The 12,608-nt window shown below is 47.1% G+C and overlaps 1 protein-coding gene across 2 annotated transcripts; it reads right to left on the bottom strand.

The window, feature by feature from the left end:
- Positions 1-2,933: 2,933 nt before the first annotated feature.
- On the bottom strand, positions 2,934-12,025 carry Bmi1 (BMI1 proto-oncogene, polycomb ring finger). 2 transcript variants are annotated; one of them, XM_021632103.2, is made up of 10 exons: positions 11,683-12,025; positions 7,322-7,452; positions 6,922-7,018; positions 6,202-6,257; positions 6,058-6,108; positions 5,829-5,937; positions 5,709-5,748; positions 5,317-5,415; positions 4,992-5,072; positions 2,934-4,907 (listed from the first exon to the last, which is right to left on the bottom strand). In XM_021632103.2, exons 2-10 carry the CDS (start codon positions 7,431-7,433, stop codon positions 4,578-4,580), a joined length of 975 nt encoding a protein of 324 aa, XP_021487778.1. In that variant the 5' UTR covers positions 7,434-7,452; positions 11,683-12,025; the 3' UTR covers positions 2,934-4,577. The 2 variants fall into 2 exon arrangements, with proteins under 2 accessions (XP_021487778.1, XP_060228815.1); XM_060372832.1 differs by lacking the exon at positions 11,683-12,025 and adding an exon at positions 11,192-11,365.
- Positions 12,026-12,608: the final 583 nt, after the last annotated feature.

Genomic DNA, 12,608 nt, shown 5'->3' on the forward strand with positions numbered 1-12,608 from the left:
TCCGTCCAACAACCGGACTCCCGGCCCCGAGGACGCGTCCTTGACGGAGCAGACGCGTTGGGATGAGGCGTGCGGAGTCCCGCCGCCCCGCGCCCCGCCGCCCCCGGCCGCCCCGCGCCCCGCCGCCCCGGGCCCGGCCGCCCGGCCGCCCCGCGCCCCGCCGCCCCCGGCCGCCCCGCGCCCCGCCGCCCCCGGCCTCCCGCGCCCGGCCCGGCCCGGCCCGGCCTGACCAGCCAGCTTTCGAATTTGGCGGGAGCGGCGTCCCCGGGGCCGAGGGCGGCGCGGGGCGAGCGGCGCACGCGCAAGATGGCCTCCCGGGCCCTCGCGGCCTGCGCGTGGGGAGGCGGAGCGCGCGGCCCGGCCGTTTCCCCGCGCCCCCGCCCCGGGACTGGAAGCTGGGGGCCGGGCGCGGACGGGGCGCCGCTCCGGACCCGCGCGCCGCGGGGTTCTGCCAGCGGTTCGCTGGGGTCGGGAGGCCTCCCCGGGCTCCGGGCGGCGGGGCGGAAGGCTCAGTCCGCAGCGGGCTCCGTCGCTTTCTCTTCTCAGTTCTCGACGCGTTTCCCCCGCACCACGAGGCACAGCGCTCCGCGTCCGGCCGCTCGGGTCAGCTCGTTCAGCTGATTGCGGGCAGAGGTGGAGAGTGTCAACCCACATAAACCTTAAAAATCACCCGCATTTGACGTTGGGGTTTTATGATGGCCCCAAATTAATATCAAGCAGGGATATTTTTATTGACGTGTAGGGGACCAAGGGAGTAATAGCTACTTTTTAAAAAAGTTCTTCTGATAATCTCTGGAAGTAGTGTTTTTGTGGCAAGGGCTAGAGAAAAAGGAATTTTATTCAGAGGTTTTTATTAGGTGCCTTACTATTTATTCAATGGGCTAAATGAGATGAATGTTCCACTTGACCGTTTCTGGAAAGCCCTCAAAGATCCTGGAGTGAGAGATGACTTCTCCTGTCGTCTTCCTTTGGGAAGGCAGCTTTAGTGAAGTCCTTCGTGTGACAGAGACCTCCAGAAATTACACACTAAGAAAAAGAAACTGATGCAAATAAAGGAAATCCGTTTTAGGAACCAAAAGAAAAAACGTTTTAAAAATTAACTGCGGAAACAGGAAACACTCGACTGTGTAAACATTTTTCAGACACTTTCATAATCAAAGCTGGGTGATCTTGAGATTTGCGGGGCGACTCCTGGGGGCCGTTTCTTAAGTTTGCTGGAGGCTGGACTGTGCGATAGCTGTGTTCCTCTTCCTTACATAAAACCTGACCCTGTGTTCCTACTTGAGTTGAAGGCATTGGAAGGGGGGGTGCTGTTGTTGCAGGAGTCGGAATTTTTTTTTTTTTTTTTTTGAGCTAGGTTTGGAAATAGCCACCTGTTGTACTGTTCATTTTATTCAGGAAGAATCAAATACCCTCTAAGAAATGTCTTGTAAGTGGTCTATGTAAGAGCTTTAGATTAGAGCTGGGGGCCTTGTTCCACTTCCTTAGGTATCTTAAAGGATGTGCAGTTTTGAGAATGGTCTAGTGTGTGGTTAGGCGTCCAGATCTAACATGATGAAGTACAGCTATTTGACATGCAATTTGACTTAGAGCCTTTTGTTGTTTCTATCTGTTATGTAAGCGCTCTCCGACCGTCTGTCATTCCTGGTGCAATGGGAAGAAAGTATATTAAAGTTAGCACACAAAGAGAAAAGCTTCCTTCACCGGGTGCAGTGTGCTTCTGAATCCTATTCCATGTAAAAGTGATAAACTACATAAAAAGACCCCAATCTTCACTGCTTGCTGATCTGTACAAGCAGTATTTCATGTGGGCATTTGAGCTGTTAAAGGCTTCAAAACAACACTTGTCTTTGCTAGGCCCACAAAAACAGTATGGTGTGATGAAAGACATCTCCAGTAGTTTAATTCCAACCCTTGGGGCAACAGGACAAGATAAAGGTCCTGGCAGTTTGCTCTTATTTTACTTCAGAGAATCAATCTAACATCTGAACAGATGCACGTATGGAAATGAAGCAATGGGCTTAATAGTTAAGTCAACTGACGGGCAACCCCTTTCTCTGCAGTGCAATTAACGGCCGGCAATTTAGGAGGTAAAAGTACTTGTAAAGTGTTATGCATGTGTAAAGCAAGATAGATCACTATTTACACAACACCAGCCAGCCCCATTTCTCTTTCTGCCTTTAAGCTAAGTATCTGTGGGGTCAATTTAGGCATTCTCTGTAGACCACTTGGTTAGCTTTGTATTCTAGGATACTAGACTACATTTAGGAGTCAAAGTCAAACTTCAAATCTAACTTTTCCTGTACCCTAATTTGGTAAATTACCAAGTTGGGAGATTCCATAAGGGCTTTCATAAAGTGAAGATGTTAAAAGTGGTAACTTGGGGAAGATTTCAAATCTCCATTGTAGGAGCAATAATGACTAGTCATTTAAGACGCAAACCACGATGCATCTTTCTGCTGTTTTATTAAAAGACAGTTTTGACTGAAATATCTTTTAAGCTTAAGCAATTTTCAAATTGAGTAAGGGTAAAAAGCCTCTTCCCAGATACAATAACTGGAAATGTTTTCAAGTACGGTGACACACTGCTGATGGGCTGTCAGTGCCTGACATTTGAACAAGCACTCTCAGGATAAGTCCGCCACAGAGGGTGTGATGTCTTCTGTCCTAGGTAACACTGTGAAAACCTCGAGAAAAGCCTACAAAAAGTTAGTTAAATTCACCAAAATTGGCAAACATTGGTAACTTTTGCTTCAAAGATTGTAAATAAACAGTTCTTCCATTGGGCTTTCAAGCAATATACAACAAAGCATCATCAGTTGAAGACAACAATGTATTTCCCTTAGATTTTAGGGCTTGAAATTCACTACAGGGTTCCCAAACTTCTGCACATTGTGCTTTCATAGCAAAATTTTAATTAAAGATCATAGCTATTTTCTAAATGAATATCATTTTATTGAATTTTTCCAATTAAAAATGAAATTTAATTTTACATCTATTTAGAAACGACACACACAATGGGACTGTACAAATTCAGGTCAAAATAAAAATATATGTATTTTGTGGCTTCATAAAACATTTACTGAATCTTTAAAGAAAGCAGAAGTAACAGCAATATATGTAAAAGTAATGATTTAATGGCTATAAGCAAGACAAAGCAATAGAATTGTGCTTCTTTTGCAAACTGGAGACAATGAAATGCTTAGCTACAATTTCCCATACAAACATGAAACAATATTCATATAGAATAAACATCCTTACAAACAACTGATGGTGATAAACACACACTAAGTTCGACCAAAGCAAAACTGAGAATTGGTGGGGTCATTCATATTTTAAATTCAACATATTTGCTCTATTTAAAAATACCTGTAGAAACTCATAATAAATTGCTTCTATTTCCAGACATTACAGAAAAGGCAGATTCCTGTAACTATAAAAACAACTTTTAATTTTGAAATTACTATTATGCCACATACACTAAAATAATTGTAGATAAAATGCCTTACTTCAGCAATTAGCTGGTTGACTTAAAAAATCTATTTTAGAATTCCAGTGATAAATAGTATTTAAAAACACCGTAATTTTATCTTAACCAATGAAAAATTAAAACACTATTTTCATTTGCCTTGGTTAAAATTTTTCTTCACTGCAACATTAATTTTGAAAGTATTATTGGAGAAAAGCCAGAACTATGATGACCTGCCATTTGCTTCCAAGTGGGAAAGGATTTCAAACTAGCCCTCAGCATTAAAAACAAATTCTGTGCTGGTGGCAAGCCTCAACACAGGGTGCGCTGTGGGCATCTGCAAAGGTCGAACCAGTTTGGGGAATTTTAACAACTGTTTCTGAACGCATGAAACACAATCTTTTTATAGTATTTATAAATATATCATACAACACTGTTTCCTGCTCTGTCGTACACCAATGCGGCATCGTACAACAAGCACAATGCCATCGGATTCTTACAAAAGCGAATCCTTTAAGCAAGTCATAAAATAAATGGTAGTACCCGCATTTCAGGCATACAGATTGTAAAACTGAAGTCTCTTTTGATCATTTTGTGTAGCAACAGAGAAGTAAAAATCAAACATGAATTAAAATGGCTAAATATGCAAGAAATTGTTATTCACAGTGACATGGCTACATAGAATGCTTATTCTATGCTTATTCTTTCCATTTTTTGAATTTCAAGATAAAAAGCACTTGTTTTCTACAGGTTCACAAAACAGCATAATAACAAGAACAATCAAAGAGAATGTAATGTAGGCATTAGTTGAGATTAACAAACTATGGCCCACTGCAGAACATCTCCAAATCCAAACATTTCACATCTTTCCTAACACAGAAACAATCTTGCCTGCCTTCTCAGAATCCATTTCTTTACAGACTCTTTCCTTTCAATTAACATCCATATGAAGTATCACATCTAGTCCATCTTTTATGGCCAAATTTAATGTCACTACAAAAGAAAGCAAACTGGACGACAGTCACATGTATGTGCATCTATAAAGCTGTAATGGATGAAGGTATCTAAATCAGGGGGTTGAAAAATATGTTCCATAACAGTCTCTGACTCAACCAGATGAAGTTGCTGATGACCCATTTATTGATGACTTTCGAGGTCTACTGGCAAAAGAAGACTGGTGGCTGCCACTGGGGCTGTTGCTGGTTCCGTTCATAGTACTGGAAATGTGAGGGAACTGTGGGTGGGGAGACTGCACGGGAGTGCTGGGACTGGGCAAACACGAGGAGGTGGAGGGAATGCCTCCCGCTGGGCTGTTGGCCTTGTCACTCCCAGAGTCGCTCTCCAGCTCGGCAGCATCTGTCAGTCCGTCTCTCTGGTGACTGATCTTCATTCTTTTACAGGTTGGCCGAACGCGGTATTTCAGAGGAAGTGGGCCATTCTACAGAGTTAAAAGGAAGAGGAAAATCACTACATTCTTCCACATGCACGGGGCAAGCACACCTGAGGGTGGGGAGCCACTCACTCTTCTCCAGGTGTAAATGTAGGCGATGTCCATTAGTGTATAGTAATCCTTTAAAGGTTCCTCTTCATACATGACGTCAATCTAGAGACAGACTTCAAGTACTCAGTGACAGACACACAAAGGTAAATTCATACACTTTTCCTCTGAGTATACTCCAAAATGCTTTCTTAAAAAAAGCATCTTCACCAAACATTTAAAGAAGTATCTTAAACTTAGTCACCAAATTTAAGATTTTTTTTTTGTATTGCCTTTTATGGTCCAGAATAAAAAATAAAGAAACATCTAAAATGTTAAAAAATCAACATAAACGGCATGAGGCAGGTACCTGGAAAGTATTGGGTATATCCATTTTACTCCTGAGGAACTTTCTCAAGTGCATCACAGTCATTGCTGCTGGGCATCTTAGATATCTTTTGTCATTCACCTACAAGCACATTCACAAAAGTAATTTTCTCCAATTCCTAACTCTCAGGTAAAAAAGAAAGTTTGAATTGCCTAAATGTGACCAAAAAAAAAAAAAAAGTACTAATATTCACACTAAATGCAACAAAACTCTCAACTAGCTACACTTTGAATTTACTATTAAAAATACTAGATCAACATATTCCCAGCACAACTTGGTCATTTAAGAGCATCCTGAGACCCACAATATTCTACAGGACAGCATAAATTCTAGGATCCAGAGTTTCCCCTAACATTCTGTGATGTAGAACATACCTCTTCCCTAGACTTCTCTTTGCTTGCTTTCCGATCCAATCTAAGAGAGAGAAAAATTACTGATGAAACAAAGTATCGAATAACCACAGCGCCATGAAACAGATTTCCAGGAGGACTAACCTGCTCTGATCAAAGAATTCAATAGATAAGCTTATTATCTCATCGTCAGTTATAATTCGCTTATCTTCATCAGCCACTTCTCCTCTGTCTTCATTAGAGCCATTGGCAGCTGCCAAGACATTTCAATTAAAAACTGAATATTTTTTTATATAAGAGGAAGGAATAATTTAGAGTAAACAACATAATTTAATTTCCTTCCCCAAATAACATTTGCCGCACAAAACTTTACCATCAGCTGAAGGATGAGCTGCATAAAAATCCCTTCTTCTCTTCATTTCATCTGAAAGATGTGAGAAGGGAAATAAGAAAGAAATTTGGCACAACAGGTTAAAACCAACAATTTTTAAAAAATTCATTTAATCAAGTTACTCACTTTTGAAAAGCCCTGGAACTAATTTGTATACAATATCTTGAAGAGTTTTATCTGACCTGGAAGAGAGTAAGAATCAATTAAGACGGGAAACCTGGAAGTGTTGCAAGTGTTCTTAAGCTTTTGGTGGTGTGGGTTTTTTTTGTTTGTTTGTTTGTTGTTGTTTTTTTTTTGGTGTTGTGGTGTTCTATTGATTGTGATACAGTGTAAAAATACACTGGTATGAAAACTAGTGAGAAGGGCTCTGCAGTAGTTCTTCAAATCATCAAATACCTTATATACAGTAATTAATTCATCATATTCATTAGTCAAGGGAAGTGAGCCTTTCCTGTAACTAAATTCGCTAATAAGTATAAAGAATATGAACGCCCTGAAAAAAAAATTATTCCTTTCTGTCGTTAAGACAATAAAGCCATGCACGCGCGCACGCACACGCGCACACACGCGCGCACACACACACACACACACACACACACAAACTAGTTTAGTTTTAAAGGACAGAAAAGATACCTTTAAGACACTGGAATAATACTGAACTTTGTCAAAAACACATCCACCATTAAAATGGCAAGAAATTAAAGTTCTGCTCCCTGTAATGCTTACAAATGAGCTTAGGATTCAACAATCAGTTTCCTGCAAAGCAAAACCAGGGATGCCTTCCCTGCTTGTGAATTATGCAATTCCAGTAATAGTCACCACTCAGAAATGTCAGCATTCGCCTACCTTATATTCAGTAGTGGTCTAGTTTTGTGAACTTGGACATCACAGATAGGACAATACTTGCTGGTCTCCAAGTAACGCACAATACATGTTTTACAGACTAGAATGAGGAACACAAAAAGTTTCTGTGAATTTAGAAAGCTCAGGTTTAAACGTTAATACTATCAGAACTGAAAATTCAAGAACGGGAAATGACAAAGGTATTTCTCAAAGTAAAAAAGTGAAACCAATTAATATCCTGAACACTATAGACTGCCTAATTGTCACAAATCACTACATGGAAAAGAAAGTAAATCCCACAACTGTAAAGAAACATTTCTAAGGCATGAGGGAATGTTGCAAGTTTTAACAGTCAGGATGAGCTGTGAACTGCACAGACACAAGAAAGCTGAAGGGTACTCACAGGAATGTAGACACTCTATTATGGTAGTGGCATCAATGAAGTACCCTCCACAAAGTACACACATTAGGTGGGGATTTAGCTCAGTGATCTTGATTCTGGTTGTTCGATGCATTTCTGCTTGATAAAAGATCCTGTAAGACACGTACAAAAAAATTGGCTATAATTCAAAGAAACTGAGTCACGATTATCTCCAGGATCCCAAGTAACCGTATACCCCGAAATGCAAAGCAGTTGGTAAAACTCGCTTATCCCGGTACAGCTGCATCTCCAACCGTCTTCCACGGAAGGAACTTAACTAATGAGATCAGAATAACCTCCACTGAAATGGTGTAAAAGGATCCAACTAAATTTACTTCTGGCCTCTGGAGTGAGATGAAAAGGTCTGGGATGGGGGCTGGGAGGGGGGTGGACTCGGGTCTCTTTCTTCTGTGTCCTTCTGCTCCACAGACACCACGCAGCTCCGCGGACACCACGCACACCCCGCGGAGATTTACTAGCCACCAGGCTCCATCTAAGTCTCCGAATTTAGTGTGGAATTTCCTGCAGGACCTCCAGTCCAAAGCTTCGGGACTCTGGTTTGGACGGCTCAAACAACCAGAACCTGGCAGGGCTCCGGCCGCCCCAAGAGAAAGCGCTCGGCGCGCCCCCCGGCACCCTGGCATTTCCGGACTGGGTGCGCAGGAGAGAAGCACCCAGTGGGCTTCGGCTGAGGCCTGGGCGCCACGGACACGGGCGGGATGTGAGGGGCGGATCCCGAGGTGCCCCGGGCTAGGTCTTGCTCCGGATTCGGAACTCGCCTCCGTTGGGGTTTCCATAGCAACTTAGTCTTAGACTTGGCATCCGGCCACCGCTGCAACTCTGCTCGGAGCTGGCCAAGCCGAGCCTCTGCGGGCGTGCGGGGTGGCGGGCGCGGGGGAGGGGCGGGGTGGGGCCGAAGGGTGTGGATCCCCGGGTGACGGCCACCACAGTCCCAGCCCAGCGAGAGTGCGCCGGCCATTCCAGACACTCTCCGGGGCTCTTCCACCGAGAGGGAAGAGCCACTTTCTTATCTTGCCTTTTTCTGTCTGTCCTGTTAGCAAACGTCAGAAATTTCACTAAAAGATCTTTTGAGAATTGCCAACTGTGCACTTAGCCCCTGCCAGACAAGGCTGGAGTTGCAGAGACGTTTCTGAACTGACCCTCTAAGGCTCCCTTCTCTAACAAGTCCTCCAGTAGAGCAGATGAGCCATGCAAAGTTTTTGGGAGGGCTGAACACTGAAATCTGTTTTAAAGAAGGGGCACACCTCTATTTGAATAAACTATGCTGGGGGCAGGAGAAGCGGGGAGGATTGGTGACAACATGGAAAGATAGATGCAGAGTAAAGACGGGGGCGGGGAAAACAAATGTCATTTTCTCACCTAACTTTCATCCCATACTCACAAGATGAAATGAGAATCCCAACAGATACATTTTAGAAAACTCACAGTTGAGAACGGTCAGCAACAGAAGGCACTCAGGGAAGTCAGTTACCTGGTGCCCTGCTGGGGGAAGGAGCTTTCACTCTTTACAGTCTAAACCAAGACTGACCCCTCTAAACCTGACTGAAGTACAAGCCCTCAACGCCTACTGAAATGGAAATTTGGGACTTGCATAATTTGTAGCAAAATGCACCTGGGGCTTCAATGCTAAGGAACTTTTAATACAGAAGAGGGAAGTACCAACTATATACCCCAATGACTGGAATTAACAGTGATGAACGCTAAAGATGGCCCAAGCCCAAAACAAGCCTCTGTAAAAGTGACTCAGGGGCAACCTGGGACTTCAATCAGAAACCTTCTTTGGATTACTTGTTTGGAATGCTGTCAACAAATAGCATCATTCAAGTGGAGTCACAGAGGAGCAAGATGTGAATCAACCATACTTGGTGATTAAAGACCACCCCGCCTGGTGCTTAAAGAAAATTCTCTTGGGAAACCACTGTCTCTTTCCTAGAAAGGTGCTCAGTGAGGCTGACACTCTGCCTAAAAAAGAAACCATACCCTACTCACACCACCCATCAAGGAAGTACCCGAAAGGCTCTGCCTTTCCCCTTCTCTGTATTACAGAAGGCACACTCTATTACGTTAGCACACACACACTCAAACAACAGTCAAGTCTCAATAGGTGATCTTTGTTATCTTTGAACATTTCAGTCACGTGGACCTGAACAAAACCTCTTGAATTCACATTAAATCGGAATCCACACAACTCTCTTACCTCAGTTGAAAACAATTTGGCCCTGTTCCTACAACCATGCATAATGCTAATCAATTATCATGTTGTTACTGATACAAACATCAATTCTTCATCATTTTATCCTATTAGGTAGTACTGACCACCTCATGAAGACTTCATGCTTGGTAAGACTTAAGAAAACCTCCTGTACCACAGAAACTGCCTGAAAGTCAGTAAAAAATACAACAAGCACACAGAGTTAAAAATACAGGTAAAACATGCCTTTCTAACTTACTCAGCTGGAGCTGTCAGTTTTTAATCGGAGGCCTCACACCAGTAACATCAAAATGAAGGAAAACCGAAGAAAGCTCTTATGTTAACAATCAGCTTGAGGACTGAAACCTAAGAAATGCAAATGAACTCCATAATCCCACTTGGGGCTCACTGCTCAAATGCAAGTGTGGGTAAAGTTGGGGGTGACTTGACTCCTGGGGAGAATTTTGCCTATTTGGACACAACATACTTTCAAGAGCTCAGTGATAAGAGTGTTGGTGGGCTTTTGAAATGCATCCAAATGCTTACTTGCCTTACAAAAGTTTGTATGTGACTATATTTGACTGTCTCCACAAGCACACACACTCTTTCACATAGCTTTAGAGATATTATTACAAGAGTATAGTCTGACCTAGTAGGTTATTTCAAATATCTCACTTTCATAAAAGATTTATGGAAATGAACTCCTGGGTAAAAAATTTACTTAAAAAAAGAAAAAAACAGCCTCTTGAGAAATTCTCAATCTCTCATCAGTCTACTTCAGACCCAAATGTTCCTGCATAGCCTCACACCCGATTAAACGCACGCTGTCAACAATTCGCACCCTCTACGTATCAAGTCTCTACTAGGTTTACAGCGCATTTCCAAAGGCTGGGGGCTCCTACAAAACCAGGCTGCACTGCCATCATCCATCTGCAGCTGGGCAAATATGCCCAGAATTTTGCCTACTTTAAGAGAAGGGGTTAATGCTCAATTCTCTTTCAGATATTGAACCGTGACCACTAAGCCCACTAAATCCTTTTATTGCAATTGGGAATGATCAAAGTCTCTCTCCTTGTTTATTTCCAATTATTAACTGTAAAGCTCTGGGGAAAAGATCATGCTCCAGCGCTGTCAAGTCCAAATGACTACGTAAACATAAGCAATCACCGCGCTGGTGCCTCTCCCCGCAGCATCCCCTTCTACAGGACCTATTCTGACCTGCAGCAAAATCTGGAAAACACAGTGGACCTAACTCACCAGTCCCGGCGCATCCCACAGTGAGAGGGAAAGTTGTAGTGTCTTCCAGGGACAAGAAGAGAAAAAGGGGGGAAAGAAGTGGAGAGAGAAAAGGAGCCTCCAGAAAGGCTAGCTAACGTCCAGGCACCTTCTTCACTCCAAAACAAAGCTCAAAATCTGAAATGCCCCCCTCCTGGAGAGCTCGCCCCAAGTACCTACGGCACCCCTGCCCAAGACTCCCACCAAACACCACCTTGAAAACTTTACCCTTTCCACCGTAAACGCACAAGACCTTGGGAACAACTGGGAACCGCCATCTTACCAGCCATCCAATTTCACACAAGTGTCCCTCCAAGTTAAGTTAATAACATTTCTGTCGAGGCTCCCCCCGGCCTAACACCCACCTCGTCGGGATCGCTGCCCCCCACAGTACCCGTCCCTATAAGATGGGGCGTTCCCTGAGGGTTCCGAGAGCTCCAGAGCCCTTTCCCGGGAGAGGAGGGCAGCGCCCGGAGCCCGGCAGCGCCGGCTCTGGGGCTCCCGTCCGTGCTCCGGCGAAGTCCGCCTCTCAACAAAGGGCGAGCGGCCGCGGGAGCCGCGCGGGCTGCAGGCGCAAGTGCCGCTCTCGGGGACCATGTGCGGCGCGAGGGGGCCGGGGGGCGCGCGGGCGGGCGGGGAACTGAAACGTGGGGCGGGCGGGCGGCGGCGGCGGCGGCGCCGGTGCGGGCTGCGGGCGGCCGGCGCGGCGGGAGGCGGCGGGCGCGCGGGCGCGGGCGCGGGGCGCGGGCCGCGGGCCCACGCTGTCAGCGCCGCCGCCCCCGGCCCGGCCCGACCCCGGCCGCCCCGGCCGCCGCCCGCCCGCCCGCCCGCCCGCCCGCCCGCGCCTCCTACGTACCCGGAAAGAGCGGCCGGCGCGAGGCGATCGGAGCGGGCGGAAAAGACAATGAAAGTTAAAAGTCGTTCAGCAGAAAATGAATGCGAGCCAAGCGGCCATCTTGGAGCGAGCCGCCGCCGCCGCTGTCAATGGGCACCGAGCGCGGCCGAGAGGCGCCGCGGCCGCCGCGCTCGGCTCATGCCGCTCCCCCGCCGGCCTCCTGCTCGCGCGCCGCGGCCTCCTCCTCCCGCGCGGCCTCCTCCGCCTCCGCGCGGCCTCCGCCGCCGCCTCCTCGGGCCTCGCCTCCTCCTCCTCCTCCTCCTCCTCGGCGCAGCCGCCGCCTCCCGGCCGCGCTCGGGGGAGGGCGCGCGGAGGGGCCGAGCCGTATTATTCTGCGGGGCCGGGAGGCGCTGCGAAGCCGGCGCGGGGCTCCCTCGCCAACCTCCCCATTGTCTCGCCCGGGCTCTGCCTTTAATACCGCGATTATTATTTCAGACTCGCGTGGGGGAGGCGGGCGGCCGGGCGGGGGGCGCCGAGTGTGCGTGCGGGCGGGAGCGGGGGAGGGGAGGCAGGCCGGGAGGGGGAGGGGAGGTGGAAAAAAATGCACCGCTGAAGGCAGAGTGGAAACTGACACCGGCTCCAAAATGGCTCGGAGTGCGCCCGCCCCCGCCCCCGCCCCCCGCCGGGTCACGTGCTCCCCTCATTCCTTAAGGGCGGCCTGGGAATTAGTGTCGGTGTAGTCGGGCCCGTGGCCGCCCCCTCCCCTGCGCCCGCGCGCCCAGCCCCCTCCCCTCGCGGCGGCGCGGCGCGGCGGCATTTCTGCACAGCGCCACACGCCGCCGCGGCCCCGCTCGGCCCCGCAGCCGCCCCGCCCCCACCCGGCTCCCGCCCGCTCGCGGCGCACACGTCCGCGGGGCCCGCCGGGGGCGCCCGGCCTCGGCCCGCCT

The sequence above is a fragment of the Meriones unguiculatus genome, chromosome 19 (assembly GCF_030254825.1).
Source record: "Meriones unguiculatus strain TT.TT164.6M chromosome 19, Bangor_MerUng_6.1, whole genome shotgun sequence".
In the NCBI taxonomy this organism is placed as follows: Eukaryota; Metazoa; Chordata; class Mammalia; order Rodentia; family Muridae; genus Meriones; species Meriones unguiculatus.